The following is a 25,056-nucleotide window of genomic DNA, read 5'->3' on the forward strand; positions in this document are numbered from 1 at the left end:
GGGGTTCCCCTGGGAGGGGGAAACCCAGTTAAAGGGGCATTGGGGTCCTGGGAGGGACACGGGGGCCAGGAGCAGACAGGGGGATCACCGGCCTGCAGAGGGTGCTCCTGGGCTGGAAAGAGCTAATTCCCCAGAGTCATCAGTAGGAGGCGCCGCAGGGGTGAGTCCAACCCGTTACAGTAACCCTCAGTGGGATCAGAGGGTAAAGGTCTGTAGAATGTATGATTCCTTTAAAATGGTTATAGTGAAGGTTAATCCCAGGACACAGTTTCATCTGTAGAGGCCCTCATGATGGAGGAGAAACAGGACCCAAGTCCTCTAAACAGTACTATCCTCCTGCATCTGTTGAGAGTGTAGCAGAATTGTCATTTTCTAGACTTGTGGAATTTGGGAATGGTCTCATGACACATGACAGAATGTGTATACTGGGACACCCAGAATCACAGTGGAGGTGCTGGGAATGTCAGTATTGTTTGGTGTGAGATTAATTCCCATCTGTCTGCCCCATTAGCCTCTTCACCTTTATCTCTAAACTCTTTATCTCTAAACTCACTGAATAATGCAATCTGCAACAGATGCACTTTCTCCTCCAACTTCATCTTTGATCCCTTCCAATCTGGCTTCAGCCCTCTCATCTGCTGACATTGCTTTCACTAAGGTTTCTACTTACTTCCTTCTCACCATATCACAAGGTCTCTATTCCACCTGCCACCTCCTCAACCTTTCTGCTGTTTCTGACAATGTCCATCATCATCATCATCATCATCTCATTTTCACTGGGTTTTTGAGATTGTTCTCTCCTTGTCTTTCTTTTATCTCTGACCACTCAGTTAGCATCTTTGTAGGTGGGTCCTTCTCCCACTGTCCTTGGGGCTTCCCTGGGGCTCTGTTCTTGGCCCTTTGATATTGGCCATTTGTACCCCATCTTTGGGCAATCTGTATAAGTCTGTTAGATAGCATATGCTTAGTGGTGCCTGGCCTGTTTATTACATTAATGGGACATATCCTGGTAACCATTAGGTGCTGTAAGAAATGGTGTTTGTGTTTCAGTCAATGGCACTCTTCTCCTTGAGTCAATATTGAATTAAAGCCCTGACCTAGAGAGAATGAGCACCGTGTTGCTGGAGGGATCCCTTCACTACTACAGCTCTCTGCCATCCTGCTAACAATGGAATATTGGTACTGTTATGAGCTGGATGAAAACTTGTTATAGGTTGGGTTAAAATCCCTTTGAGGTTGGTAGGTGTGAACTCACCCTTCAAATAACACAGCTGTAAACATAAGCCTTACCTAACACAAAAAGTGTGTGTGAGAGAGTCCTGGCACTTTTGGTCTAAATAGTGTTTTGGGTAGGTGTATGTGTGTGTGAGAGAGAGAGAACACGCAGAAATTGAGGACACAGACAAGAACAGAGAGAGGCAAAGGAAAAAAAACAAGAAAGCCTAAGAGTAGCCACGGAGCACGGTATGACCCTGGAAAAAGCTAGAGAGAGCATTTTGGGTCTGTTGGCTAAAGACACTTGGGGTGTAATCCAAGAAACTGCTTCTTGATTCTTTTCTTTCTGACAAGAAGCACATTTCATCACATAGAAATGTGACATATATTTTGGCATAAGTATTTAAAATGGCCATTTCATATATCATGAGAAAAAATGGTCTCATATATCTCACTGGGAATCTAGAGCCCACCGTCAGGGACCAAAACTAATATCTCTTTTGTTGTTCATATTGAATTAGAAAAATAAAGAGATAGTGTTAGTGTTTCAACAATGTTTAATTTCATAATATTAAAACGTAGGAGACAGTTTTGATGTTTCTAGGGTTTCTTTCCTGCTCCAATTGTATCTCATCTTCAGACTGCTTTGCTTTGTTTTTTTCAATTCTTTCTTGTTGATAAGACCCTTTGACTACTTGCAACAGATTACTCCGGATTTACTGCCACTCTTTTGATTTCCTGTAAAGAAACAGCATGAGCACGAGGAAAATAAAGCCAGGAAAGCAGGGAATCCAAAGAGAGAGAGAAAGAGAGAACACACAAAGATACACACACACAATTCAGGGCTATGACATTTCTCTTTTCATCACCGCCTCTTAAGAGGTCACAGCATTGTGTTCTGGAACACACTGCTTTGTGTTCCATAGTAGCGTGTCCCTACACCTATTACCCTTCAATTTCTCCCACAAGCCACTTCTCAGCTGTTAACTTCACACCAGAAGTAAGTGAGGTTCATTCTCCGTGGAACAGCTGAGAGATGTAAAAAGTCTGTGCATACCTGACACCAGTTGACACCACCTGCAGGGTGCTGTCACATTTTTCAGTTGTTAGGCAGGGTTTGAAGATCATTTCTGTTCCTGCTAAAAACTGACCAATAATTGAGAAATGTGCACAGTTTGCTGGCCACAGCTGGCTCAGGATGAGGAGACACTTCCTCTGCCTGAGAGTGGCCTTAGGAAGGAGAGATGGAAGAATCACAGAACAAATGAAATGAGAGCAGAGCAAGGAAGGAAGAAAAGAAGAAGGGAAAATGGCAGAGGGGGCAACACAGAGAAGGAAAAAAACATTTGGAGGAGGAAACATGAAGGGGAATTCAAAAAAGATGGAAGGGAAGAGAAAGAATATGGAAGGATAAAAGACTTAGAGAGGGAAAGGGGAAAAGGAAATGTTAATTAGAGAGAAAGCTGAAAAACTGTAAATTACTGAGGAAAAGAAGCAATTAGTCACAGGAGGAAAAACAATGATGTGAAAGAAGAGAAAGGGAAGAACCAGGGGAGATAAAGTCAATCATTCTTTATAGTTTATAAAAAGTTTATGCAAAAAACACTACACAAAATACATATAAATGATTGGTTTTATATATCAGGAAATGGAGACATGACTGTTGAGGAGAGATGCTCAGAAAATCTGGTAGTGAAGAGGCAGGTGGACCTGGGAACCCGTTGTTTCAAAATAAAATCTGCTTTGGTTTTTCATGGCTTTTTGCAACATTAATGCTTTTGTGTGTGCAACATTGATACTGTTTTTCTTAAGGCTTTAATGGGTTTGTGTGTGTGTGTGTGTGTGTGTGTGTGTGTGAGAGAGAGAGAGATGCAAAGGTATTTTGGTTCTGGTGGCTTTGGTACATGTTTGTTAGGTATGGTTAAGGCTACGATTTGTCCTGGAGGTCACGGAATCCGTGACTTCTGCCCTGGTGGCTGGGAGCTGCAGTGTCCCGCTGCCTCCAATAGCGGCAGGGAGCTGTGAGGTACCCCCGCTGCTTAAGGCAGTGGGCCCCCAAGCTGCCATGGGCAGGGTGGGTGCCCTGCAGCTCCTGGATGCTGCCGGGGACAGAGGGATCCCCGCAGCACCCCGCCAGCTGTGTTGGCAGGGAGGACCCCCGCAGTTACCCAGCCACCGCTGTGGGGCAGAGGGACCCTAGTAGCTCCCCATAGTCGCCAGGGGGCAGGGGGACCACCACAGCTCCCCGGCCACTGCCGCAGGGCAGGGGGACCCCGCAGCTTCCCATCGCCATGGTGAGGCGGGGGAGCCCTGCAGCTCCCCACCGTAGTGGCGGCAGGGGGAACCTCACAGCTCCTCTCCACTGCAGGGGGCAGGTGGACCCCTGCAGCCCCCAGCCACCATGGGGGACAGGGGGATTCCTGCAGCTCCCCTCTGCTGGGGAGGGAAGGGGGACCCTGGAGCTCTGAGGCTCCATGGGTTCAGCTGCCCAGTCCCTTCCCATTTTATCATGGATATTTTTAGTAAGTCAGAGACAGGTCACGGGCTTCCATGAATTTTTCTTTATTGCCCTGACCTGTCTGTGACTTTTACTAAAAATATCCATGAGAAAATCTTAGCCTTAGATATGGTATCTTATCAGAATATAGTTTACTGTAGACCCAATATTCCAGGATTGAATTCTATTTGCTGCACAATTTATGTCAAAGTTAACATTTTCTGCACAATTTATGCGTGATTGTCTTCAAATCTTCTAAAATGTGGGGAATTGCACTGAAATTAAACAATTTCTAAGAAAGGGTAATCCCAGACCCCTTTTAATTTAATACTTTTCACATAAATGTTAATGCTGGAGAAATGTAAATATTCTATATGTATATATGGTGGAAGGATTGAGATAGTGTGCTGAATATGTGCTGTTTCACATCTGTCCATAGTCCTTGCCCCAAGTGGGCTTGAATGGCTATTGTGAGAGATGGAGGAAAGAGAATCATAGATGAGACAGTCACAAAGATTCACATACTGTACATAACCTTACTGTACATGACTCTTAGCCAGCTAGATGAATGGACAGGAACTAACACATTAAGTGGGTGAAGGAAAAACAGATTTGTACAGGCAGGCAATGTTTTCAGATTATTATAATTTAAAAAAAATTAAATGTGGGTGCATAATAAAACACAATAGGATCCCGAGAGCCATCCATGCCAGGTGAGCCCTTGCAAGATCACCACACAGCAAGTAGGAAAAGGAGTGGCCCATAACCAAAAATCCAGGTAGAAAGAGGTGGACAGAGTAACAGCATAAAATATTCAAAGAGTGACTTCCACTCATTCCAGTTTCTGTGGCTTGGCTGAAGGAGAAAGTTCATGGGGGAGGATCACAAAAACTCTGGTTCAAATCTCTGCTTTACTAGTACACCTCTACCCCGATATAACGCAACCCGATATAAGAGGAATTCAGATATAACGCGGTAAAGCAGTGCTCCGGGGCTGCGCACTCTGGTGGATCAAAGCAAGTTCGATATAATGCGGTTTCACCTATAACACAGTACGATTTTTTGGCTCCCCAGGACAGCGTTATATTGAGGTAGAGGTGTATGCAGGATGCGCACACCGCAAATTCAGCCATGGGTTGGGGGAGTTCAAGAATGTATTAAATTTGCTCTTAGTGTCTTGCTACCATTTGGCAGGCAAAGACTGCACCACTTATCCACTAAAAATATAGGAGAAAATATTAACACAGGGAGTTTTACAGGAGTAAATGCTATGAGACAGCTTATTGTCCAGGTGCCAGATTCTTCCAGAAGGAGGCATTGCTGGGAAGGATGTAGAAGTACAGGGTGTCAGGAAGTTCCCAGTGACTAGATACCCAACTTCACTCTGCACGAGACACTGTATGGCATGGTCTAAGCATCCTGACTATGGGGAACTCTTAGGTGCTCCAGTCCTAGCTTCTCCCAGCAGAAATCACCATAGGCCATGGTGTAGAAATCCTGGCTGTAGGGACTCCCCACTACTCAAGGTTCAGCCTTTCTTGTGCACACTCATTGTAGGAAATAGTGTAGGAACACAGTTGGTGGGGATGGAGAGGGGAATAAATATTAAAACATTTAATTCATACCTGAAGCCTGCAAATTGTTTTCTGTTTTATACTCTGCTACATTTTCCCTGGAAACAGAAAGTTAAGATAAAATCTTGCTCGGTTCTGTCACAAATAGTCACAAGAGGATTACATAATATGTTCTGTTATTTTAAACTCTCTCTGCCAGCAGTTGGAAGGTGCCCTGCTAACTCTGTGTAACAGTGCTGCCCTTGAAATGTAGGTGTAATAGAATTTTCAGGAAATTTAGATGCTATGAACTGCACTTATGTAACATGCATCTGAACTATTTAATCCTGTTAATGTGTGGTTATGGCCTGAAAAGCAACTACATAAAAATCTCCTTCTCACTCCATATATAGGACCAGATTATCCTTGGCCCTTGCATGGGTGCCTACGTGAATGTCACAGTAAGTTTTCACTTCTCTTCCACTTGCCTCCATGCATTCAGGAGTGCAAATAATCTGCTCCTTTCCTATATCCCCAGGGGTGCAATAGCCCCAAAGAGGGTATGGAGGAGATGGGGCTCCTACACCAGATCACAGAGCTGGTCAAGCAGAGAGAGGAAGTGGGCTACACCTACCTAGGATGGTGCATCTTGTATGATTCCCTTGTGTACTGGGAAGGTACAATCCCTCATATTATTGACACCAGACCCCACAATGCCACATTTACAAAGCTACTTTTTTGCTTCTAATCACATGCTAAAGAAGAAGGACTGGCTAAACCCAATTGGCAGAAATGCCAGTGGGACCGTACCCCTGCCTAACTAATGAATATGTTACATAAATGTGCTAATGAGCTGCAAACCATTGTATATAAAATTAAAAACTATCCATTGCAATAATATTATTAAAATATTTGATTATTAAAGTGTGTGTTTGTGTGTCTGAATTTAGTGTTAGTGAAAAGTGCCAGACTGACATCCTCAGAAACTGAAGTCTGTTCATCCACAGGTGCAGCATGAACAGTGGCAATGCAGTCTTCTCCCTCACTGCTGTGACATTTCATCTAATTCCTGACCTAGAGGGATCATCTCTTGGGGTAAGAGGGAAAGTTAATCTCCCTAACTTTATAAATCCTTGGTCTCTGCACTGAAACTACACTCTTGGGAGCTAATCATGGGGGTTGTTTTATGATCTGAACACCTCGCTTCTAGAAATTGGACAAAGACCCAACTCATTTCAGAGAACCAGACTAAATGTGAGGTTTGCAGCATGCTCATTTGAACATATACATTCAGATAGAGTGATGTGCACAAAGCCCTCCACTCCTGCCCCAGGTGATAGGTTTCTGAATGTTCTGAAGATATGGTGCATGCTCATGGCTTTCCATGTATAATTAGATAGTGCTTTATTCTCTAAAAATAGTCTGCTACAGCACCCAGATCTCCTCTATTCTTTATGTGCATTGTATCTGTGTTTGGATAATTGTATAGTTAATAATGGGGGGAAATTTCAAGGGCATGAATGTAATGTCAGTGGGAGCGGGGTAGCTAATTGTTTGTGTGCCTTTGTAAACCTCTCCCAACACTTGTAACTGTCAACACTTAGGTAAAGATAAAGGTAATCAGATTTCACACTTCTGGATGTAAAACACCTGCAGGGTAAAGGCAGGGGATGGGAAGAGGATGGAATTTCCCCAATCAACTTCTTGCCATATGGCACAATTAGGTGCAGTATGGGTGTGTGGGGGGTTGTCTTGCTCTGAACCATAAGTCAGTGGGCACTGCTAGAGGCAGGAAATTAGTTAGACTAGTAGTCTGCTCCAGCACAGAAGGAGGCAGGATACTGAACTCCATAGGCCAGTATGTAGTTCAGGACACAAGATACTGGACCAACTGTATCCCTGGCTTGATCTAGTATGGCAAATAGTATGGTAAAAAATTTCAAACATGGGTCTCTAAAGTTAGGCACCTAAATCGAAGTGGCCTGATTTTCTGATATTCTGAGCATTTGCAGCTTTTTCTGCAGTCAGGGTAAGCAATGGGTGCTCAACATCTTTGACAATCAGGTCAGTTTCATTTAGGTCCTAATTATGGATTTATGGATGGGATTTCCAAAAGTGCCTGTATGACTGAGGAGCCCAAGTCTAGATGCTTTTGCAAATCCCTCTCTATATTCCTAAGCAGCTCAACCTAATACAGCAGCAGAAATATCACAGTAATTCTAAAGTGTTGCTGAAAGAATAACCTCCCTAATGACAGGAACATGCCACTTCTCATTCTCTAAAGTTCAGCTGTGGAGACCCTCTGTCTTAGCATCAATATATCCCCAGCCACACATACCTGGATTTCTTCCTCTCTGTGCTCTTGCTCTTCTTTACCTTCAGGTGATCTTTTCTTTGTTGTTTCTCTGACTGCACGCTGGGATCTCTTTTGGTCTCTTTTATTATGGAGCTGCGTGAGGCAACTGCCAGTCCTCTCTTGCTGCTGCCACACTCTTCAGTAGGACCCACTATGCCAGAGATGGTGACTCGCTTGGAGGATGCTCGCTTAGCAACTTCCTCCTTCTCTGATTCTGAGATATCAATAGAATTCAGAGTCTCTAGCTGGGTGTCTCTCTGTAGGGAATAAGGCAGACACCCAACAAATAAGACAATAGGAATGGGCACAAAGTAAAGGCTCAGGGTGGAGCTGATCAGCACCACTGGGCCTTTGAGTGGAGGTCAGAAAATAATATCATATTTATCAACTCTTTAGTTATATTGAATTTAGTGTTGGTTATGAGTGTCAGACTGCCAGTCCCGAGAAATGGGACTACTTACCCATGAGACCAATACATCAGGGACCATGGCAGTGAAAGCTTCCCCACCCTGGCCATCAGGCACAGCCCCCAGCTAAAACCTCTCCAGCACATCATCAACCATCTACAACCTATCCTGGAAAACGATTCCTCACTCTCACAAACCGTGGGAGGCAAGCCAGTCCTCGCTTTCAGATAGCCCCCCAACCTGAAGCAAATACTCACCAGCAACTACACACCACACCACAGAAACACTAACCCAGGAACCAATCCCTGTAACAAACCCTGTTGGCTACTCTGTCCCCATATCTACTCTAGCAGCACCATCAGAGGACCCAACCACATGAGCCACACCATCAGGGGCTCATTCACCTACACATCTACTAATGTGATATATGCCATCATGTGCCAGCAATGCCCCTCTGCCATGTACATTGGCCAAACTGGACAGTTTCTACGTAAAAGAATAAATGACATAAATCAGACATCAGGAGTGATAACATACAAAAGCCAGTAGGAGAACACTTCAGTCTCTCTGGATATTCTATAACAGTTTTAAAAGTAGCCATACTTCAATAAAAGATCTTCAGAAACAGACTTCAAAGAGAAACTGCAGAGCTACAATTCGTTTGCAAATTTAACACCATTAATTTGGGCTTGAATAGGGACTGGGAGTGGCTGGCTCACTACAAAAGCAATTTTCCCTCTCTTGGTATTGACACTTCTTCATCAATTATTGGGAGTGGACCGCATCCACCCTGATTGAATTGGCCCTGTCAACACTGGTTCTCCACTTGTAAGGTAACTCTCTTCTCTTCATGTATCAGTATATTTATGCCTGCATCTGTAATTTTCACGCCATGCATCTGAAGAAGTGGGTTTTTTACCCACGAAAGCTTACGCCCAAATAAATCTGTTAGTCTTTAAGGTGCCACTGGAATCCTCATTGTTTTTGTGGATACAGACTAACACAGCTACCCCTCTGATACTTCCCCACCCTTTGCCACTGACTATTGACCAATATGGCAGGCCTGGTCCAATACCCTGCCACTTGGTAGGGTCACACTCCGAAAAAGTTATTAAAATAGAAATAGATAAAGATAACTCATGTTGATAATTGCTTTTAGTTTCACCTGGAAGTTTCCTTTTCTTTGACTTGTCAGATTGGCATATCTACTCTCCAGCTGGTGAGTAAGTGCTCCTCAGTGCCATTTTCCCTCACCCGGACAAGTACCAGCAACCACCAGACTCATACGTCTCCAGCCCCTCTTAAATGCAACCAAGTGGTTCTACACTTGTGCATGAGGCTTGCTGGATTGCTGCGCCAGAGTCTGGACTATGGGGGTGTGAATTGTAGAAAGCACCAGTTGCTCTAACTCCCCTGTGTGGACCCTTCTGGTGTGCCCTAAATGTTCCTTAGTGCACATTAATGTAGTCCTGTTTGAAAGAGGACTGCATTAATGCACACTAGCAGAGTCTACATGGTGAATTAGAGCGCAGCACCCTGGAACACTGTATAAATCACACCCCCAAAGTGTGGACTGACTTTGGGGTGATGAAGACAAGCCTGAAGATTCATGGGAAATCCACAGACCAGATCCGGCCCATGGGTCGTACATTTGACACCCCTGAAACCTCTTCTGGGCATGAGTGAGGAGTTCATTCTCCATGGGATAATGGAAGTCAGTGCTGACCAAAATTAACCTTTGAGCACTGTTTAATGACCTACATTGCAAATTTTTTTTCCTTACTTCATCCCATCTATATCCAACAATCATTACCCTGGGTTTTCCTCTGTCTTTGCTCTGATCTGGGAGCAGATAGCAGGTATTTCTCTGATGGCTAAGGTTTAAGGGGTCTGGTTACTTCTCAAGGAGATGATATAAAAGTCACAACTGCAATTGCAAACTATCCCAATGCAAAGAAAGTATAGGAAGAATAGTAAGAGGCCAATATGGCTCCATCAGGAGCTCTTTAATGACCTAGAAATCCAAAAGGATTTCTATAAAAAGAGGGAACATGGACAAATTGCTAAGGACTACAAAAGAATAGCACAGGCATGTGTAGATACAATCAAAAAGCGTAAGACACTGTGATAATGTGTGCACCCCACATAGATCCTGAATGGGTTAATGTGGGCCTGAGAGGCCAGTTAAGTTATATGGCTGCACCTGGAGGGAGAGCCAAGCTTAATGGATCATGAAGCCCAGATGGGCAGCAGGAGCAGGCTGGTTAGTATAAAGAGAGGAAGTTTGTAGCAAAAGGGGTCTGACTGGAGAAGCACTTATAAAAGTAGAGATAAAACTATTAGAGCTAACTTTTTGGGCAAAGGTAAGAGGGAATCATGAAAATGGTAGTACATAACAGATTTATGGGGATTGCTGGGAGTTTAGTAGACAAAATGATATGGATTGCCACAGACTTCCTCATAATATCAGGGTCAAAAATGGGTAAAGGAGATATGTAAAAAAGAGAAATTGAGAGAACAAAACATTTTTAGTCAGGGAAAATCAGCTTATAACTGATCACTTACTCCTCCATATGTGGATTTGGAATTGTATGAAAAAAACAACAACAAATGAAGGACAAAAAACACACATTATGACCAATGACGTTTATGAATGAATGAATGAAAAATGGGGCCAGCTTTGCCAAGTCTATAGAGATAGATCTAAAGATGACAGCAAAGGTAGAGTAGGAACAGCCTTTTGTGCTCCTAGTATTAGAATCCAGAAACTAAAAAGGCTCTGGAATTTCTGATGGCTGAACTAGTGGGGATAATGTTGGCACTAACCTGGATAAGAGATTTCTGACCAGCTGAAGCTGTAATTGTATATGATTTCTTGTCAGACATAATGACAATCAGAACAGGGAATTTGGAAAGCAGAAATGACACAAGAAGTGAAATAACATTCCTATCTATAGAAATAACTCAAATAGATATCTGTGTAACAGTAGCATGGATTCCAGTGCATATCGGAATACCTGGAAATTAGTTGGCTGACAAAGCAGCAAAACATACCCTAAAAAATGAGGAGGTGGATATTAAGATATTCTTAAGTACACAAGAGTTTAGAAGTGTGGTCACGAAGGAGCCTGCAAAGGAAGGGCAAGAACTATAGCCCAAAGAAACAAAAGGATGAAGTTCTATGATGTATGACCAAAAATCAAAGATAATATTACATTCCTTTGACATGACAGAAAAAGTGAAGTAGCCATTTTTAGAATGTTAGCAGGTCATTATGCCTTAAATGAAAAGTTAAACTTATTAAAAAGACATAAAGATGGGCTGTGTAATGTGTGCAAAACTAAAGAAACCGTTGATCATGTTCTATGTCATTGTGGGCAATATTCTATGGAAAGAAAGTTTATTTATGAAAAATTGAGTTGGCTTGGAATTAAAGATTTTTTCCCTAAAGGGACTAGTGAGAATGTCAGGGAAATAGATTAGTGCAAAAAAAGCCTTACTGCATTTCCTTAAGGATACTAGAAAGGAGAAAACCTGACCTCTGAGGAAAGGTTAAACAAACTGGGCATGTGTAGTCCTGAGAAAAGGAGACTAAGAGGGAAGACCTGATAACAGTCTTCAAATATGTTAAAGGCTATTATAAAGAGGACTGTGATAAATTTTTCTCCATATCCACTAAAGGTAGGATAAGAATTAATGGGCTTAATCTGTAGCAAGGGAGATTTAGGTAGATATTAGGAAAACTTTCTAATTGTAGTTAAGCTTTGGCATAGTCTTCCAAGGGAGGTTGTGGAACAGGCTGGACAAAAGCCAGTCACTTGTGTGCATGTGTCTCTCATCTTCTCATGGCCCTCCTTCTGCCAGGCTGAAGTAGGGGCTTGCATGGGTGGGGCAAAAAAGAGAGATGTGGAGGTGCCTATGCCGAAAGTCTCTGTTGCTTGCATGGAGCTTTGGGTAACACCTTTAAAAAGTCTGTTCAGGATCAGCAGCTATCCTGGTCTCCTTGCTAAGTGTGGACCAAGAGCAGTGTTTCCACCAATTTTGCTGATGAAAGCCCAGCGTATGAATATATTGTCTTCAGCTCCTCTACCAAGAGCCCTCTGTCCCTCCCACACCTGCTCCCTCTCTGTCTCTCAGTTGTAGCAAGTGGAGACCTCTGACCTTTCTAGCTCTCCACTAATACATCAACCAAGAGCTGGAACACCCAGCCCCCTCCCAACATGTCAACTGTCTAATGCACCTCACCCATCAGCTACCACCTGTCATGTGAAGAACTCAGCTATGTTATGCCTCTTCTGCTCTGCCCTTTGCCCCCACATCAGAGGAGAAATTCAGAAGGGAAGCATCACTAAAGGCCACAGCAACCCATTCCCCAAAATATCAGGAAAATGAAATCCAGGAGAATGGTGTCAGGTACCCCACTTCTTGACATCCAAATAACCAAGCAGGGCTGCACTACTGGGTGCCACCTGGCTGCCACCACCCTCAGATTCTGTACGGAGCTTATGACAGGCCAGTTATTTTTATATAAGCTCCTTATAAACAGAATCATAACTCCTTTGAATTCTTGTCTATTGCACAAGCTTTGACTTGTGCAATAATAAGGAATGGTGGAACAAGCATGTGAATTTTTTTACAAACCACTGCCAAAGACTCACGCTGTCTGACTGGTTCCTTGTGCCTTCCATTCTCTCAGCTTGCTGCCCATTAAAATTCTCATACACTACATTGACTTGCGTATTGTTGTACTGGTCTTGGGGAAGTTTCAAGAGAGAAATGAGCCGCAACCATTGACGGAAGAGGAGGCACTGCTTGCCTGGTGGGGCACAGAGCTCCAGGTAGAAGGAGCGGCCATTTGCCAGCTTCAGCTTGAGGCGACGCTTCTCAGCATTGTGAACGGTGATCTCCACAAACTTCAAGGGGAAGAACCTACAAGAAAACTCAGGTGTGAGACCAGCTAGAGGGTACGTCTACACTACGGGATTATTCCAATTTTACATAAACCGGTTTAGTAAAACAGATTGTATAAAATCGAGTGCACGCAGCCACACTAAGCACATTAAATCGGTGGTGTGCGTCCACGGTCCGAGGCTAGCATTGATTTCTGGAGTGTTGCACTGTTGGTAGCTATTCCGTAGCTATCCCATAGTTCCCGCAGTCTCCCCCGCCTCTTGGAATTCTGGGTTGAGATCCCAGTGCCTGATGGGGCAAAAATCATTGTCGCGGGTGGTTCTGGGTAAATGTCGTCAGTCATTCCTTCCTTCAGGAAAGCAACCGCAGACAATCATTTCGTGTCCTTTTTCCCTGGATTGCCCTGGCAGACGCCATATCATGGCAACCATGGAGCCTGTTTTGCCTCTTGTCACTGTCACCGTATGTGTACTAGATGCCGCTGACAGAGGCGATTCAGCAGCACTACACAGCAGCATTCATTTGCTTTTGCATGATAGCAGAGATGGTTATCAGCCGTTCTGTACCATCTACCATGCCATTGTAAATTGGCAATGAGATGACGGTTACCAGTCCTTTTGTGCTGTACCATCTGCTGCTGTCATAGGTGCCCCTGGCTGAGATCGGCCGGGGGCGCAAAAGACAAAAATGGGCATGACTCCCCAAGTCAATCCCTCCTTTATGGTATCTAAAAATAGAATCAGTCCTGCCTAGAATATGGGGCAAGTGTACTAGAGAACCAGTGTATCAGAGAACCAGAGAGCACAGCCGCTCCGTGTCAGATCCCGCAGAAATGATGAGCTGTATGCCATTCACAGGGGGTGCCCCTGCAACAACCCCACCTGTTGATTCCCTCCTCCCCCAGCCTTCCTGGGCTACCGTTGCAGTGTCCCCCATTTATGTGATGAAGTAATAAAGAATGCAGGAATAAGAAACAGTGACTTGTTAGTGAGATAAAATGAGGGGAAGGCAGCTTCCAGCTGCTATGATAGTCTAGACAGGATATTAAGCAGTGTGGGGGAGAGGAGCCCAGCATCCCGCTGCTATGATAGTCCAGGCAGAACAGAATCTTTTCTTTACACATGAAAGGCAGGGGCTGATGGAGCTCAGCCCCCTGTTGCTATGATGAAGATGGTTACCAGCCGTTCTGTACCATCTACTGGGAATGATCAGGAGTTTTTTACCCAGGCGCTCCCAGCCGACCTCACCGGAGGCCAGCCAGGAGCACTCACGGGCTGATGATGAGGACGGATACCAGTCCTTTTGTACTGCACCATCTGCCACAAGGCTGATTATGACGATGGATATCAGCCATATTGTACCATCAGCCACCCATGAGGGGGGGCGAGGATGTTGCCGTTGACTGCTGCAGCATCGCGTCTATCAGCAGCATTCACTAAACATAGGGTGACATAGAGAGGATTTTTTTCCCTTTTACTTCTGGAGGTGGGTGAGGGGGGGAAATTGATGTGTTTGACACTACAGGCATTGGGAGCTCAGCCAAGAATGCAAATGCTTTTCGGAGACTGCAGGAACTGTGGGATAGCTTGAGTCCTCAGTCCCCCCTCCCTCCCTCCATGAGCGTCCATTTGATTCTTTGGCTTTCCGTTACGTTTGTCACGCAGCAGTGTGTTGAGTCCCTGCTGTGGCCTCTGTCTGGAGATTTTTTAAAAATGCTTTGGAATTTCGTCTTCTATAACGGAGCTCTGATAGAACAGATTTGCCTGCCCATACAGCGATCACATCCGTACGGTCCATGCTGGAGCTCTTTTTGGATTTTGATTTCGGACTGCATCGCCACCCGTGCTGATCGGAGCTCCATGCTGGGCAAACAGGAAATGATATTCAAAAGTTCGTGGGGCTTTTCCTGTCTACCTGGCCACTGCATCCGAGTTCTGATTGCTGTCCAGAGCGGTCAGTGGTGCACTGTGGGATACCGCCCAGAGGCCATTACCATTGATTTGCAGCCACACTAACCCTAATCCGATATGGTAATACTGATATTAGCGCTACTCCTCTCATTGGGGAGGAGTACAGAAACCGGTTTAAAGAGCCCTTTATATCAATATAAAGGGCCTCTCAGTGTGGACGGGTGTGGCGTTAAATCGGTTTAACTCTCCTAAAACCGATTTAAACACGTAGTGTAGACCAGGCCAGAGTCTCTGCTTACAGAAGGCACTATATCCAGTGCGTGATTCAGAAAATGGGCTGCAGGGGGAGTAGTCTGAAGGGAAATGCACGCAGACTTTTCTCAAAGAAGGCATTGTGTCTGTCTTCTCTGGGGGCACATCCCGGCTACAGGGGAGAAGTCTGTTGGGAACAGGGGTGAAAGTAACTTACAGGACTTACTGGTACTGCCGGAGTCCTGAGGGGGGCGTGGCCTCATCCAGAAGAGGCGTGGCCTCTCAAGATTTAAAGGCCCTGGGGAACCAGCTGTGGCTGGGAGATCCAGAGCCTTTAAATCAACCAGGGGCTCCCAGCTGCAGAGGTGGCTGGGAGCCCCCCGGGGCTCAGGGGCAAATTAAAGAGCCCAGGGCTCTGGCCGCCAGGGGGAACCCTGAGCTTTGCGGGGCTGGGGCAGGGATTTAAAGGGCCCAGAGCTCCTGCCACTGAGGGAAGCCCAGAGCCCTTTAAATCCTGGCCCCAGCCCGGCCGCCAGAGCCGTGGCCGGGATTCAAAGAGCTCTGGGTTGCCCGCAGCGGTGGGGAGCTTTGAGCCCTTTAAATCCCAGCCCAGCCCAGCCCTGGCCTGGCCGCCGGAGCTGCGGCCAGGATTCAAAGGGCTCTGGGCTGCCTGCAGCCACGAGGAGCTCTGAGCCCTTTAAATCCCGGCCCCAGCCTGGCCACCAGAGCCCCAGCCCGGCCACCAGGGCCCGCAGCCGCAGGCAGCCCAGAGCCCTTTCAGTCCCCGCCGTGGAAGTTGATGCGGTCCAGCACAGAGTACTGGCTCTTGCCGGTTCGCCGTACCGGACTGTACCGGCTTACTTTCACCTCTGGTTGGGAATAGGGTGACCAGACAGTAAATGTGAAAAATCGGGACTGGGGGTGGGGGGTAATAGGAGCCTATATAAGAAAAAGACCCCAAAATCGGGACTGTCTCTAGAAAATCGGGACATCTGGTCACCCTAGTTGGGAAAAGCATGGTGAGTGTACCCGGAGACTCTCTTTTCAGAGGCCACTATGCCCTTTGTGGGAGAGGTGCTCTGCAATAGCTCACAGCACCTATGACATTAAAGCCTGATTTTTTAGAAAGGGCACAGTATATTGACTAGGACACTACAATTAACCCCTATTCTTTCTGAAAAGTGCCCTTAAGACTTTAATTTCCAGGTATGACAATTCCTATGTTCCTATGATCAATCAGTAGTCTGTGTATTCACTATTATATCCTACCCCATCCTTTATATGTCCTAACATTTTGTTTGACTTCTTGATTGCTACTTCACATTGAACAGAGATTTTATTGCGCTGCTCACAATGATGTCCAGATCATTTTTCTAGGTGGTTAACAATTAATATATAATCTAGCAATTTGTGAGAGTAGTTTAAATTATTCCTTCCAACAATGAATTTCATCTGTCATCAGATTGCCCATTTAGCTCCTTCCATTAGGTTCCTCTGGAGTTTCTTACAGTCTTCTCTGGTTTTAACTAACCCAAATTATTTTGTGTCAGCTGCAAATTTTGCCACTTTAGTGTTCACTCTTTTACAGATAATCAATAAATATATTAAACAACACTAGTCCGCGTATGAAAACTTAGAGCACCCCAATATTAGCTTTTGGTGATGTTGAAAATTCACTAATTTATTCCTACTTTGTTTTTTGCATTTCAGCCTGTTTCAAAAGCAAGATAATAATTCACCTCCTGCTCCATAACTATTTAGCTTCTTGTGAGAAAATTTGGTAGAGGCTTTTTAAATTCTATCAACCAGTTTTCCTTTATCCACTATTTTTCTGACATGCTCAAAAATTTGAACAGTTTAGAGAAGCATGATCATGTGTTTAATAATTCTATTTTTCATTATTGTTTCAACCAGTTTTCCTAGTACTAAGTTACAGCATCCCTTAATTACCACCCATAGGGCCTTTATTGAACAAATAGCAACAACTTTTGTTACTCTCTGGTCTTTTGGTATGGTTACTGATTTTAATGAGAGATTGTATATTTTATCAGCTCAACCACTTAATTCTTATAGATTCCACAGTCAGAAACTACCATTGTGATCATCTAGTCTTACCTCCTATATAACACAGGCCATAGAACTTCTCAAAAAATAATTCCTAGAGCATTTCTTTTAGAAAAACATCCAGTCTTGATTTAAAAATTGCCAGTGATGGAGAATCCATATGACCGTTGGTAAATTGTTCCAATGGTTAAATACTACCACTGATAAAAATTTATGCCTTATTTCCAGTATCAATTTGTCTAGCTTCAGCTTCCAATCACTGGATTGTGTTATACCTGTCTCTGCTTGATTGAAGAACCATTAAATATTTGTTCCCCATGTAGATACTTATAGACAGCAATCAAATCACCACTTAATCTTCTGTATATTAAGATAAATAGATTGAGCTCTGAGAGTCTTTCACTGTACGGCATGTTTTCTAATCCTTTAATCATTCTTGTGGCTCTTCTCTGAACCCTTTCCAATTTACCACAACTCTTGGATGTATTCCATCCATTCCTGGCGACCTGTTGCTCTTTATCATTTTGTCCCAACACCTCCTCTATTGACACTTCATTTTTATTACCTGAAAAAAGTATATTTTGAGTAGGTGTCTCCCCAGCATCCTTTACGGTAAAAATTCATGCAAACAACATTAGCTTCTCTGATATGCCCTATTCCCCTTGATTGCTCCCAGCAAGTCCACCAATTTTCTTACAGGCTGTCCTGTTTTTAATATTATTTATTATTATTTGTATTCTGGCAGTACCTTGGAGCCTAGACATGGACCAGGAGGCCATTGTGTTAGGCACTGTACAACCACAGAGCAATCTGTGTATAAGACGAGAGACAATTTCTTTGATAAACTTACAGATTTACTTTAATGCCTTTGGCTTGGAATGGCCACTGGAGATTGGCCAAAGGATGCATATTTTAGCTAATGTTTCATCCAAAGGACAACATTACTAAATGGACACTAGTGGAGAGACACCTGGTTACAAACCTTTGTCCAAAATATGACCAAGACTTACAAAAAGCCTTTGTGGAAAGCGTGCTCTGTGAACTGACCTTCATCCCTTCTTATTGTTAACTTACCTGCTGAGTACTAGCTGCTCCATGGAAGATGGCTGCTTTGAGGCCTTCCGGGGCTTTGACACAGCTTCCTGGGAAGATGTAGGCACTGTGTGTGCTAGCAGCATCACATTGGGCAGTGATAGGCTGGGGCTGGATGCACAGATGCCTACAGTCACACAGTTGGGGCGGTTATGAACATAAATTGGTTCACCTCTCCTATTAACCTGCATACAAAAACAAAGTCATTACAGTATATCATGGAGCCATTACATTGATAATACATTACACAGACCTATTGTGGTACCACTTGCCTCGGACTCTCACAAGTCGGGTGATGAGAAGATAAGGGAACATAAAAGAATGAAAGGGGCATGTGTATGAAGAAAGGGAAAGGGAGGAGAAGGAAGTGAGTCAGAATGAAGGGGTTGGAAAGGTGGCATAATCAGCTTGCTGGACATACATTCAGCTATTAGTTCTTATGTTGTGCCCATCATTGTGGTATCTGAGTGCCTAGTATCCTTGGGTGGCAAAGAGCCATCTCTGAATTACCACTTCTCATGGTCCATGGTGAAAGGGGCATGGGAAGGGTGCTGCAATGCTTTGTTGATCCATTATTATTATTAATAATTATTATTTATTTGTTGATTTGTATTACTGTAGCACCTAAGCGCTCCAGTCATGCACCGAGACCTCAATGTTCTAGGTGCTGTACAAACAAAACAAAAAGATGGTCCCTGTCCCAATGAATTACAATCTAAGTATAAAGACAAGAGATAACAAATAGAGACAGACGGACCGGCAGGGTAGTACAAGGAATATATGACACAATATTGGTCAGCATGATAGGCAATGGTTTCAGCACGTCAACAACCTGACGGTTGTCAGTTTTTTTGTACGCATTACAACAAAGGAGAGTTTGAAGGAGAGTTTTGATGGAGGATAATGAAGTAGGTTTTTCGATGTTTATGGGGAGCACCTTGCAAAGATGAGTGGGCAACACGGGAGAAAATACTAAGATGTTTGTTTGAAAATTTAACCAGAGGGTGATAGAGGCTGGTATCAAGGGCTGATTGGGGGCAGAAGTCAACATCTTGATAGCAAATAAGTGATGCAAGATAGGGTGGGGATAGATTGTGAAGACAAGCAGCTTATGTTTGATGTGGGAAAGGGAAGGAAGTGGAGGGATGCAAAGAGATGTGTGACTTGCTTAAAATGATGGGCTAGGAAAATGGTCTTTGCAACAGCATTCTGAATGAATATGAGCAGAGCACGATTGCATTTGTCAAGGCCAAAGAAAAGGTTGTTGCAGTTACTGAGATGCGGGATAATGAGAGCCTGGGTAGGAGTTTCAGCAGTGCTGATGGATAGGAAAGGCTGTATCTTAGGGGTCTTATGGAGAAAGAATTGGCAAGATTTAGACAGCCTGGATGCAAGGACCTAGAGAAAGAGGGCAGAGTCGAAGATGACACTCAGGTTATGGATCTGAGTGACAGGTAGGATGGTGGTGTTTGCCACAGTGATTGAGAAAGGAGGGAGTGGGGAAGGTTTTTGGTGGGGGAGATTAGGAGGTCTGTTTTTGCCATGTTGCTCTTGAGCTGACAGATATTTATGAGGAGATACAGGCCAAGATTTGCTAGAATGATCACTTAGGAGCTGTTGTAATTGGGTGCAACCTTAAGGCTGCTCTAAATTGCACAAGGGGTTGAATCAGCACCCAGTTATTCCCAGACAGAATAAGGGTGTGGAAGAGAGAAAAGGTCTCAAAAAGCCACCTTTGCTCTCCCCTCCAGATGAGCTGCGTGCAGCACTAGCATAGCTAGGTATCTGGCCCAGTGTATATGAGGGGAGAGTAGGATAAGTGTGTATGAGAAGGGGAATATACACATGTTGGCATGAGACAGAGAATGAGAATAGTGGGAATGAACAAAGGAGTGGGCAGCAACCACACTGGGGGATAAAAATGGAAATTCTCTATGTAAGTAATGTCAAACCATCAGTGCCAAACAATTTCATTTAAATGATGTTTACCTGGACAAAGTTGCTCTCAAACATGGGAGCGGATGTGAAGGGGGCATATTCTCCTTTGCTAAGAACTCTCTGAAGATCTCCCATAATGGAGATCTGGCTTCTGGAGGCTGCACACACACTGAAGCTCCTAAAAGAGAAGTAGCTTCTAATGTTGTCTACACACAAAACAGGAAAAAATTAGTAAGTTAAGAGGGGTGGTTCCAGAAAAACACAAATAATCAACTGATGGGGAAATAGCAGAAGATAGAAAAGCCTGTGTCTGTTCAATTTCCTATCACAGGCTGCATCAGGTTATTCGAGAGCAAAAACCCACACAAATGTGCACATCCCTTCAAGGTATGACCTTCCAAAGGCACTCCAGAAGCTGGACAGGATTTGGCGATGGAGAGGGGATCAGCTTGGGGAGCTGATCAGACACAGAGGCAGGCATATAGGCAAGAAAAAAGGAACTATTTTTACAAAGTAACCTCTTGTCAAAGCCCACCCTTCAGTGCCTTTGTTGTTCCGTTTCTCTTACATGACCTACTCTGTTGTCTTCATGCTTTCCTCCTCTTCATCATCAAATCTCACATAGCATAATTCTATGAATAAATATAGATAGTTCATATATGAAACTTGCACAAATACAGTTGAAACACAAACTAGATCACATGTGCTATGCCGTATTTCAGATTGTTCTCCTTGCTTATAATTAAGTGAAGAATCTTAATATAATGGTAGGATTGATCAAAATACTTTTTTGCCATTGTTAGGGTGATGAGGATAACAACAACATTTTACCCTTTCATGTGAGCATACCAATGTATCTTGCAAATAATGGGTTAGATCATTGGGTCTGCTCAGCACAGCTCAAGAGGGATAGGGGAAAGATGACTTGCACAATCTTAGTGCCCCCTGTTCATGTTGCTCCCAGGTGCTGGTCTGGTCTTGAGATGCAATTTAGTACTGCTCTAAATTGAGTCAGTTGTCTAAAACTCAAAAGGGATATTCCAGCAGTCAGGAATCCTTGGGGCAAAGGAACACCCCAACCATGTCTAGTAACCTGTGGACATGCCTCCTGTGCTTGGAATGGGAAGAGGGTGTCCTCTACCAGCTGGCTAAACTGACTTTAAGGCACAAACAGAAGATGGAGCAACATAAAGTGGTCATGCTTCAGGAGAGGCTAATAATTAATTGAACTTCATAAACACAGCACCCCTCCCCCACCATCTTAGGTAGGTAAACATCATTATTCCCATTTATGCTTGTGAATACAGAAGTTACTTATCAGGGGATAAGTTAAATGACTTTTCCAAGGCCACATAAGTCAGTGGCAAGGCCATGAAGAGAAACAAGATGTCTTGTCTCTCCTTTTTTAAATACTGGGTACATTCCCTAAGTAGACGCCTACTTCTAGGAATTCATTCCTCGTTTTACTGAAACGAGTCCATTTCTTACATGGAGGAGTCTACCGAAGAAAGAACAAGATACAAATGCTCTAGCTTGTTCTGAAGAGCTCTCTAGAAGTCTGCTGCACTAGGAACCCATGACTGGCATATTCAAGTAGATTTTTGAATAGCAAGTTCCCCCTCTTGAATTTCCTTAAACAGTGGTGATATGTCAATGCCTACAGGTGAGGCAGCAAATCATGTCATAATAGGAAGACAGAGTCGGGCAGAGGCTGCTGGCATCATAATCCACTGGTATGGTCTGTGTGCTCTCAGAGGACACTGAGACCAATTAAATTGCTTGACTAAATCAGGGAAGCGTGTGGGTGATATGAATTTACCCAGTCCAGACATGTTGTATGTATATAGGTTACTCTATATTAGGGATTTTTGCAGAAGCATAGCTCCCCCAGTGCAAACCCATAGTGATGAGCTGCACTAATATAAAATGGGGCTTGCACTGGTGAGACTGAGGTAAGTCACACTGAGTGCAAACTCCATACTACACTGGTAAACTGCATTTGCACTGGGGGAACTAGACTGATGCAACACCCTGGGTATGAAGCCATTGAACCGGTTGAAATTTTTTTGACAAAACTTGTCTGTCAAAAATGTTGTTTTGTCAAAATCAAAACCTCTCACTGTCACCCAATTAATATTTCATTATTTATACAAAGTGGAATAGTTTCAATAGGAGACACTGAGAGAGACTGACTGTATAGCCCAGTGGCAAGGGCACCCACCTGGGCCATGGTCAGCCCCAGCGAGTGTCCTAACCCTCATGCTAATTGCTATTCTGGGGTCTCACTCTCTTTCTCTCTGTCTAGTTTTTTCACAAACAATTTTAAAAGGTCTAATTTTTGTTTAATTGCCAGGGGTGGGGGGGAACCAAAACTACATTTTGAAACCTCTAATTTTTTGCAAATCAGAATTGTTTTCTAGCCTGACCTAGTCATCAGCCCTTAGGAAACTCTAACTAGTATGAACACAACAGTGCATTTCCTCAGCAACACAGGCTGCCATGAGCACATCAAACCTGTCTTTCGCTCTCTACTCTGGCTCCCTATAAAATATTGAGTCAAATCAGTTGAACTTGGCCAGTGAGGTACAAGTTTCAAAGGGGCCATTATGGAAAACACTCTGCCAGCTCCCCACTTTCTCTTATGTGACCTCAGGTGCCACTGCACACACACAGACAGAAGGTCTGTCTGATAAGTAGGTCAGAACCAACACCTTAAATTTTACCAGTAGCTAACAGCTAGCCAGTGGAGACCCAAAAGCACTGGTATCATGTGCACCAGAAATGCACCCAAACAAACAAGCTGCCAAATTCTGCACCAGCTTCAATTTGCTCTACTATAATTGAGTACCACTGTGCTTACCCCCTTGGCATGCACCAGTTTTTCACCAGATGGCTATTAAGTGCTATATTCTCAGCGGGCTCCCACCAGCCCTTACCATGAAACTGCCTGCGCAAGGAGCTCATCCACAAACATGGAATGTACAGAAGAAGATGAACTTTTTCTTTCATGAACTTTTTCTTTCATGTGTCCATTTTGCCTAGGCTACCACCTTACTGGATTGGTGGCAGTTCAGAGTAATGTAACAGCAGCTCATATCACTAGGCTGCCAGTGGACAATCCAAATGGCTGTAACCGTGCAATAAGAAGTCGGTATTAAGAGAATATCAATGATACCAATGTAGCATAGCTGTAAAGAGGGCCTTTCTGCACAGAGCAGAACTGATCCTCAGCTGATGTAAATCAGGGTTGTTCCACTGACTGAAAATTTGGCGTAATGCATTTCAGAGTAAGAGAAGGTTCCCAAATAGTAGGGGTCTTGCCAAGCTTTGATAGTCTACCATGATTTCAATCTCCACTTCAGCAGATGACATTCCTGTGTTCCTTCAGGGTGGTTATAGTTTGGGTCAGCAGTAAGTAGCTGCCAGTGTGGCAAAGATTTCAACTCCACTCCATCAGTGCCTCCTGAGTGGTGAGGTAATAATACCTCAGTAGAATGCTGGAGTCAACAAGGATGTGGGGACTTATTTACCATTTTTCTGGCATCCTCTTCCACCTTTCGGGCAGGACAAGTAGGAGTTTTGCACAGATTTCTCATGTCTCCCATAAGAGAAGTCAGAAATTTTCTTCTAAGGGAAACATCCAGGCCAAGAGGCCTGCTCCAAGGTAACTGTGGAGAAAAGTAGGAGACCCTGTAGCCCTAAGGAGAAGGAAACTGTTAAATGTATTTCTGAATGATCCATTATTTTCATAATCATCCTTCAAAAGACAGTACAAGTACACATTAATATTTGGAATTAAGTGGTTTAAGATCATGGACATTTTCCTTTGCCCTCAAAAGTGATCCTTCCCATTTAGCCCAGGCCATCAAAAGTTTTTGGGTTGTTTTAGCCACACAAGGTAGCTCTAAATCCATTTAAATTGTCAATTAAGATAGGTTTATGGCTGTTTTGGGTCATCAGAGTAACATGAAGCAGCTAGAGCATACCAGTGAGTCTGGCTGTTTAATTCTATACATGAAGCAGGTATCTCCAATCTTTTAGAAAAATATTAGATTGAGATTTTTTAAAGGAGACTTAGTGATAGGCACTCTTATTGATTAACTCTTTTAGGCTCTTTAGAAAAATCCCAGCCTTGATAAATAATATTTTAAATAGTATTAACTCCTTAAGTAAAGGAGAAGTTTTGGTTTCAGGGGCAATTGACTACATGTGGGCATGTCCGTTTTAAACACTATATTGTGTAATGCTGCTTAGTGCAGGCTACACACACAGTGCTTAAAACACTGGTAGATGATGATACCTTGTCTACACTACACTTTTGGTACCACCCGTAGAACCAGTGGTAGCAATGATGGGCAATTTTAGTGGTGTAAATTTAATGTAGATGAGGTCTTAGATGGGCCAGGATCAGTGTGAATGGACTTTAAAGCCTCCAATAGTACTCCAACTATCCAGAAGAATTGAAAGCCCATTCTGTTTTGTGATAGTTATTTCATCTCCTTGTATGTATTAAAATTTGTAAAGCTGTGATATGCAGTTCACTTCATACCTTTATGAAGCATTACTCTCTCAACTCTGGAGCTAGATCAGATGTGCCAGTTTGGGTAGGGGGCTGTCTTTCAATCTCTCTTCAGGGACCAGCTCTGCTCTCATTTACACAGGTATAAATCCAAAGTACTTTCATAGATTTCAATAGAATTACTACAGAAATACACAGGTGCTACTGAGAAGAGAATTTGGTCTTTAATATTTCTCACCCACCCTCTTAGAACAGCAACACCTACTTAGCCTTCTGCTATGGAGATCTGTGCTGTTGGAGTAAGTGCCCATGTGCCAAACCACTCAGTCTTCTTCAGCCTTT

General features: G+C 43.8%; 1 protein-coding gene and 1 long non-coding RNA gene across 15 annotated transcripts in view; one reads left to right on the forward strand and one right to left on the reverse strand.

Moving 5' to 3' along the window:
* Nucleotides 1-25,056, forward strand: part of LOC120402870 — a 78,767-nt gene that overhangs the window by 9,818 nt on the left and 43,893 nt on the right. For both annotated transcript variants that reach the window (XR_005597336.1, XR_005597337.1), the window contains exon 2: nt 6,273-6,360. This is a non-coding gene — a long non-coding RNA (uncharacterized LOC120402870). The remainder of the gene's footprint in view (nt 1-6,272; nt 6,361-25,056) is intronic.
* FAM71D (family with sequence similarity 71 member D) lies at nt 1,755-23,654 on the reverse strand. 13 transcript variants are annotated; one of them, XM_039533345.1, is made up of 8 exons: nt 23,535-23,654; nt 20,773-20,827; nt 20,247-20,373; nt 18,240-18,442; nt 12,687-12,957; nt 7,604-7,878; nt 5,338-5,384; nt 1,755-1,953 (listed from the first exon to the last, which is right to left on the reverse strand). In XM_039533345.1, exons 2-8 carry the CDS (start codon nt 20,784-20,786, stop codon nt 1,907-1,909), a joined length of 984 nt encoding a protein of 327 aa, XP_039389279.1. In that variant the 5' UTR covers nt 20,787-20,827; nt 23,535-23,654; the 3' UTR covers nt 1,755-1,906. The 13 variants fall into 13 exon arrangements, with proteins under 13 accessions (XP_039389279.1, XP_039389282.1, XP_039389288.1 ...); XM_039533348.1 differs by having other exon boundaries at nt 20,247-20,401; nt 23,535-23,628; XM_039533354.1 differs by having other exon boundaries at nt 20,731-20,827; nt 23,535-23,625.

The sequence above is a fragment of the Mauremys reevesii genome, linkage group 4 (assembly GCF_016161935.1).
Source record: "Mauremys reevesii isolate NIE-2019 linkage group 4, ASM1616193v1, whole genome shotgun sequence".
In the NCBI taxonomy this organism is placed as follows: domain Eukaryota; kingdom Metazoa; phylum Chordata; order Testudines; family Geoemydidae; genus Mauremys; species Mauremys reevesii.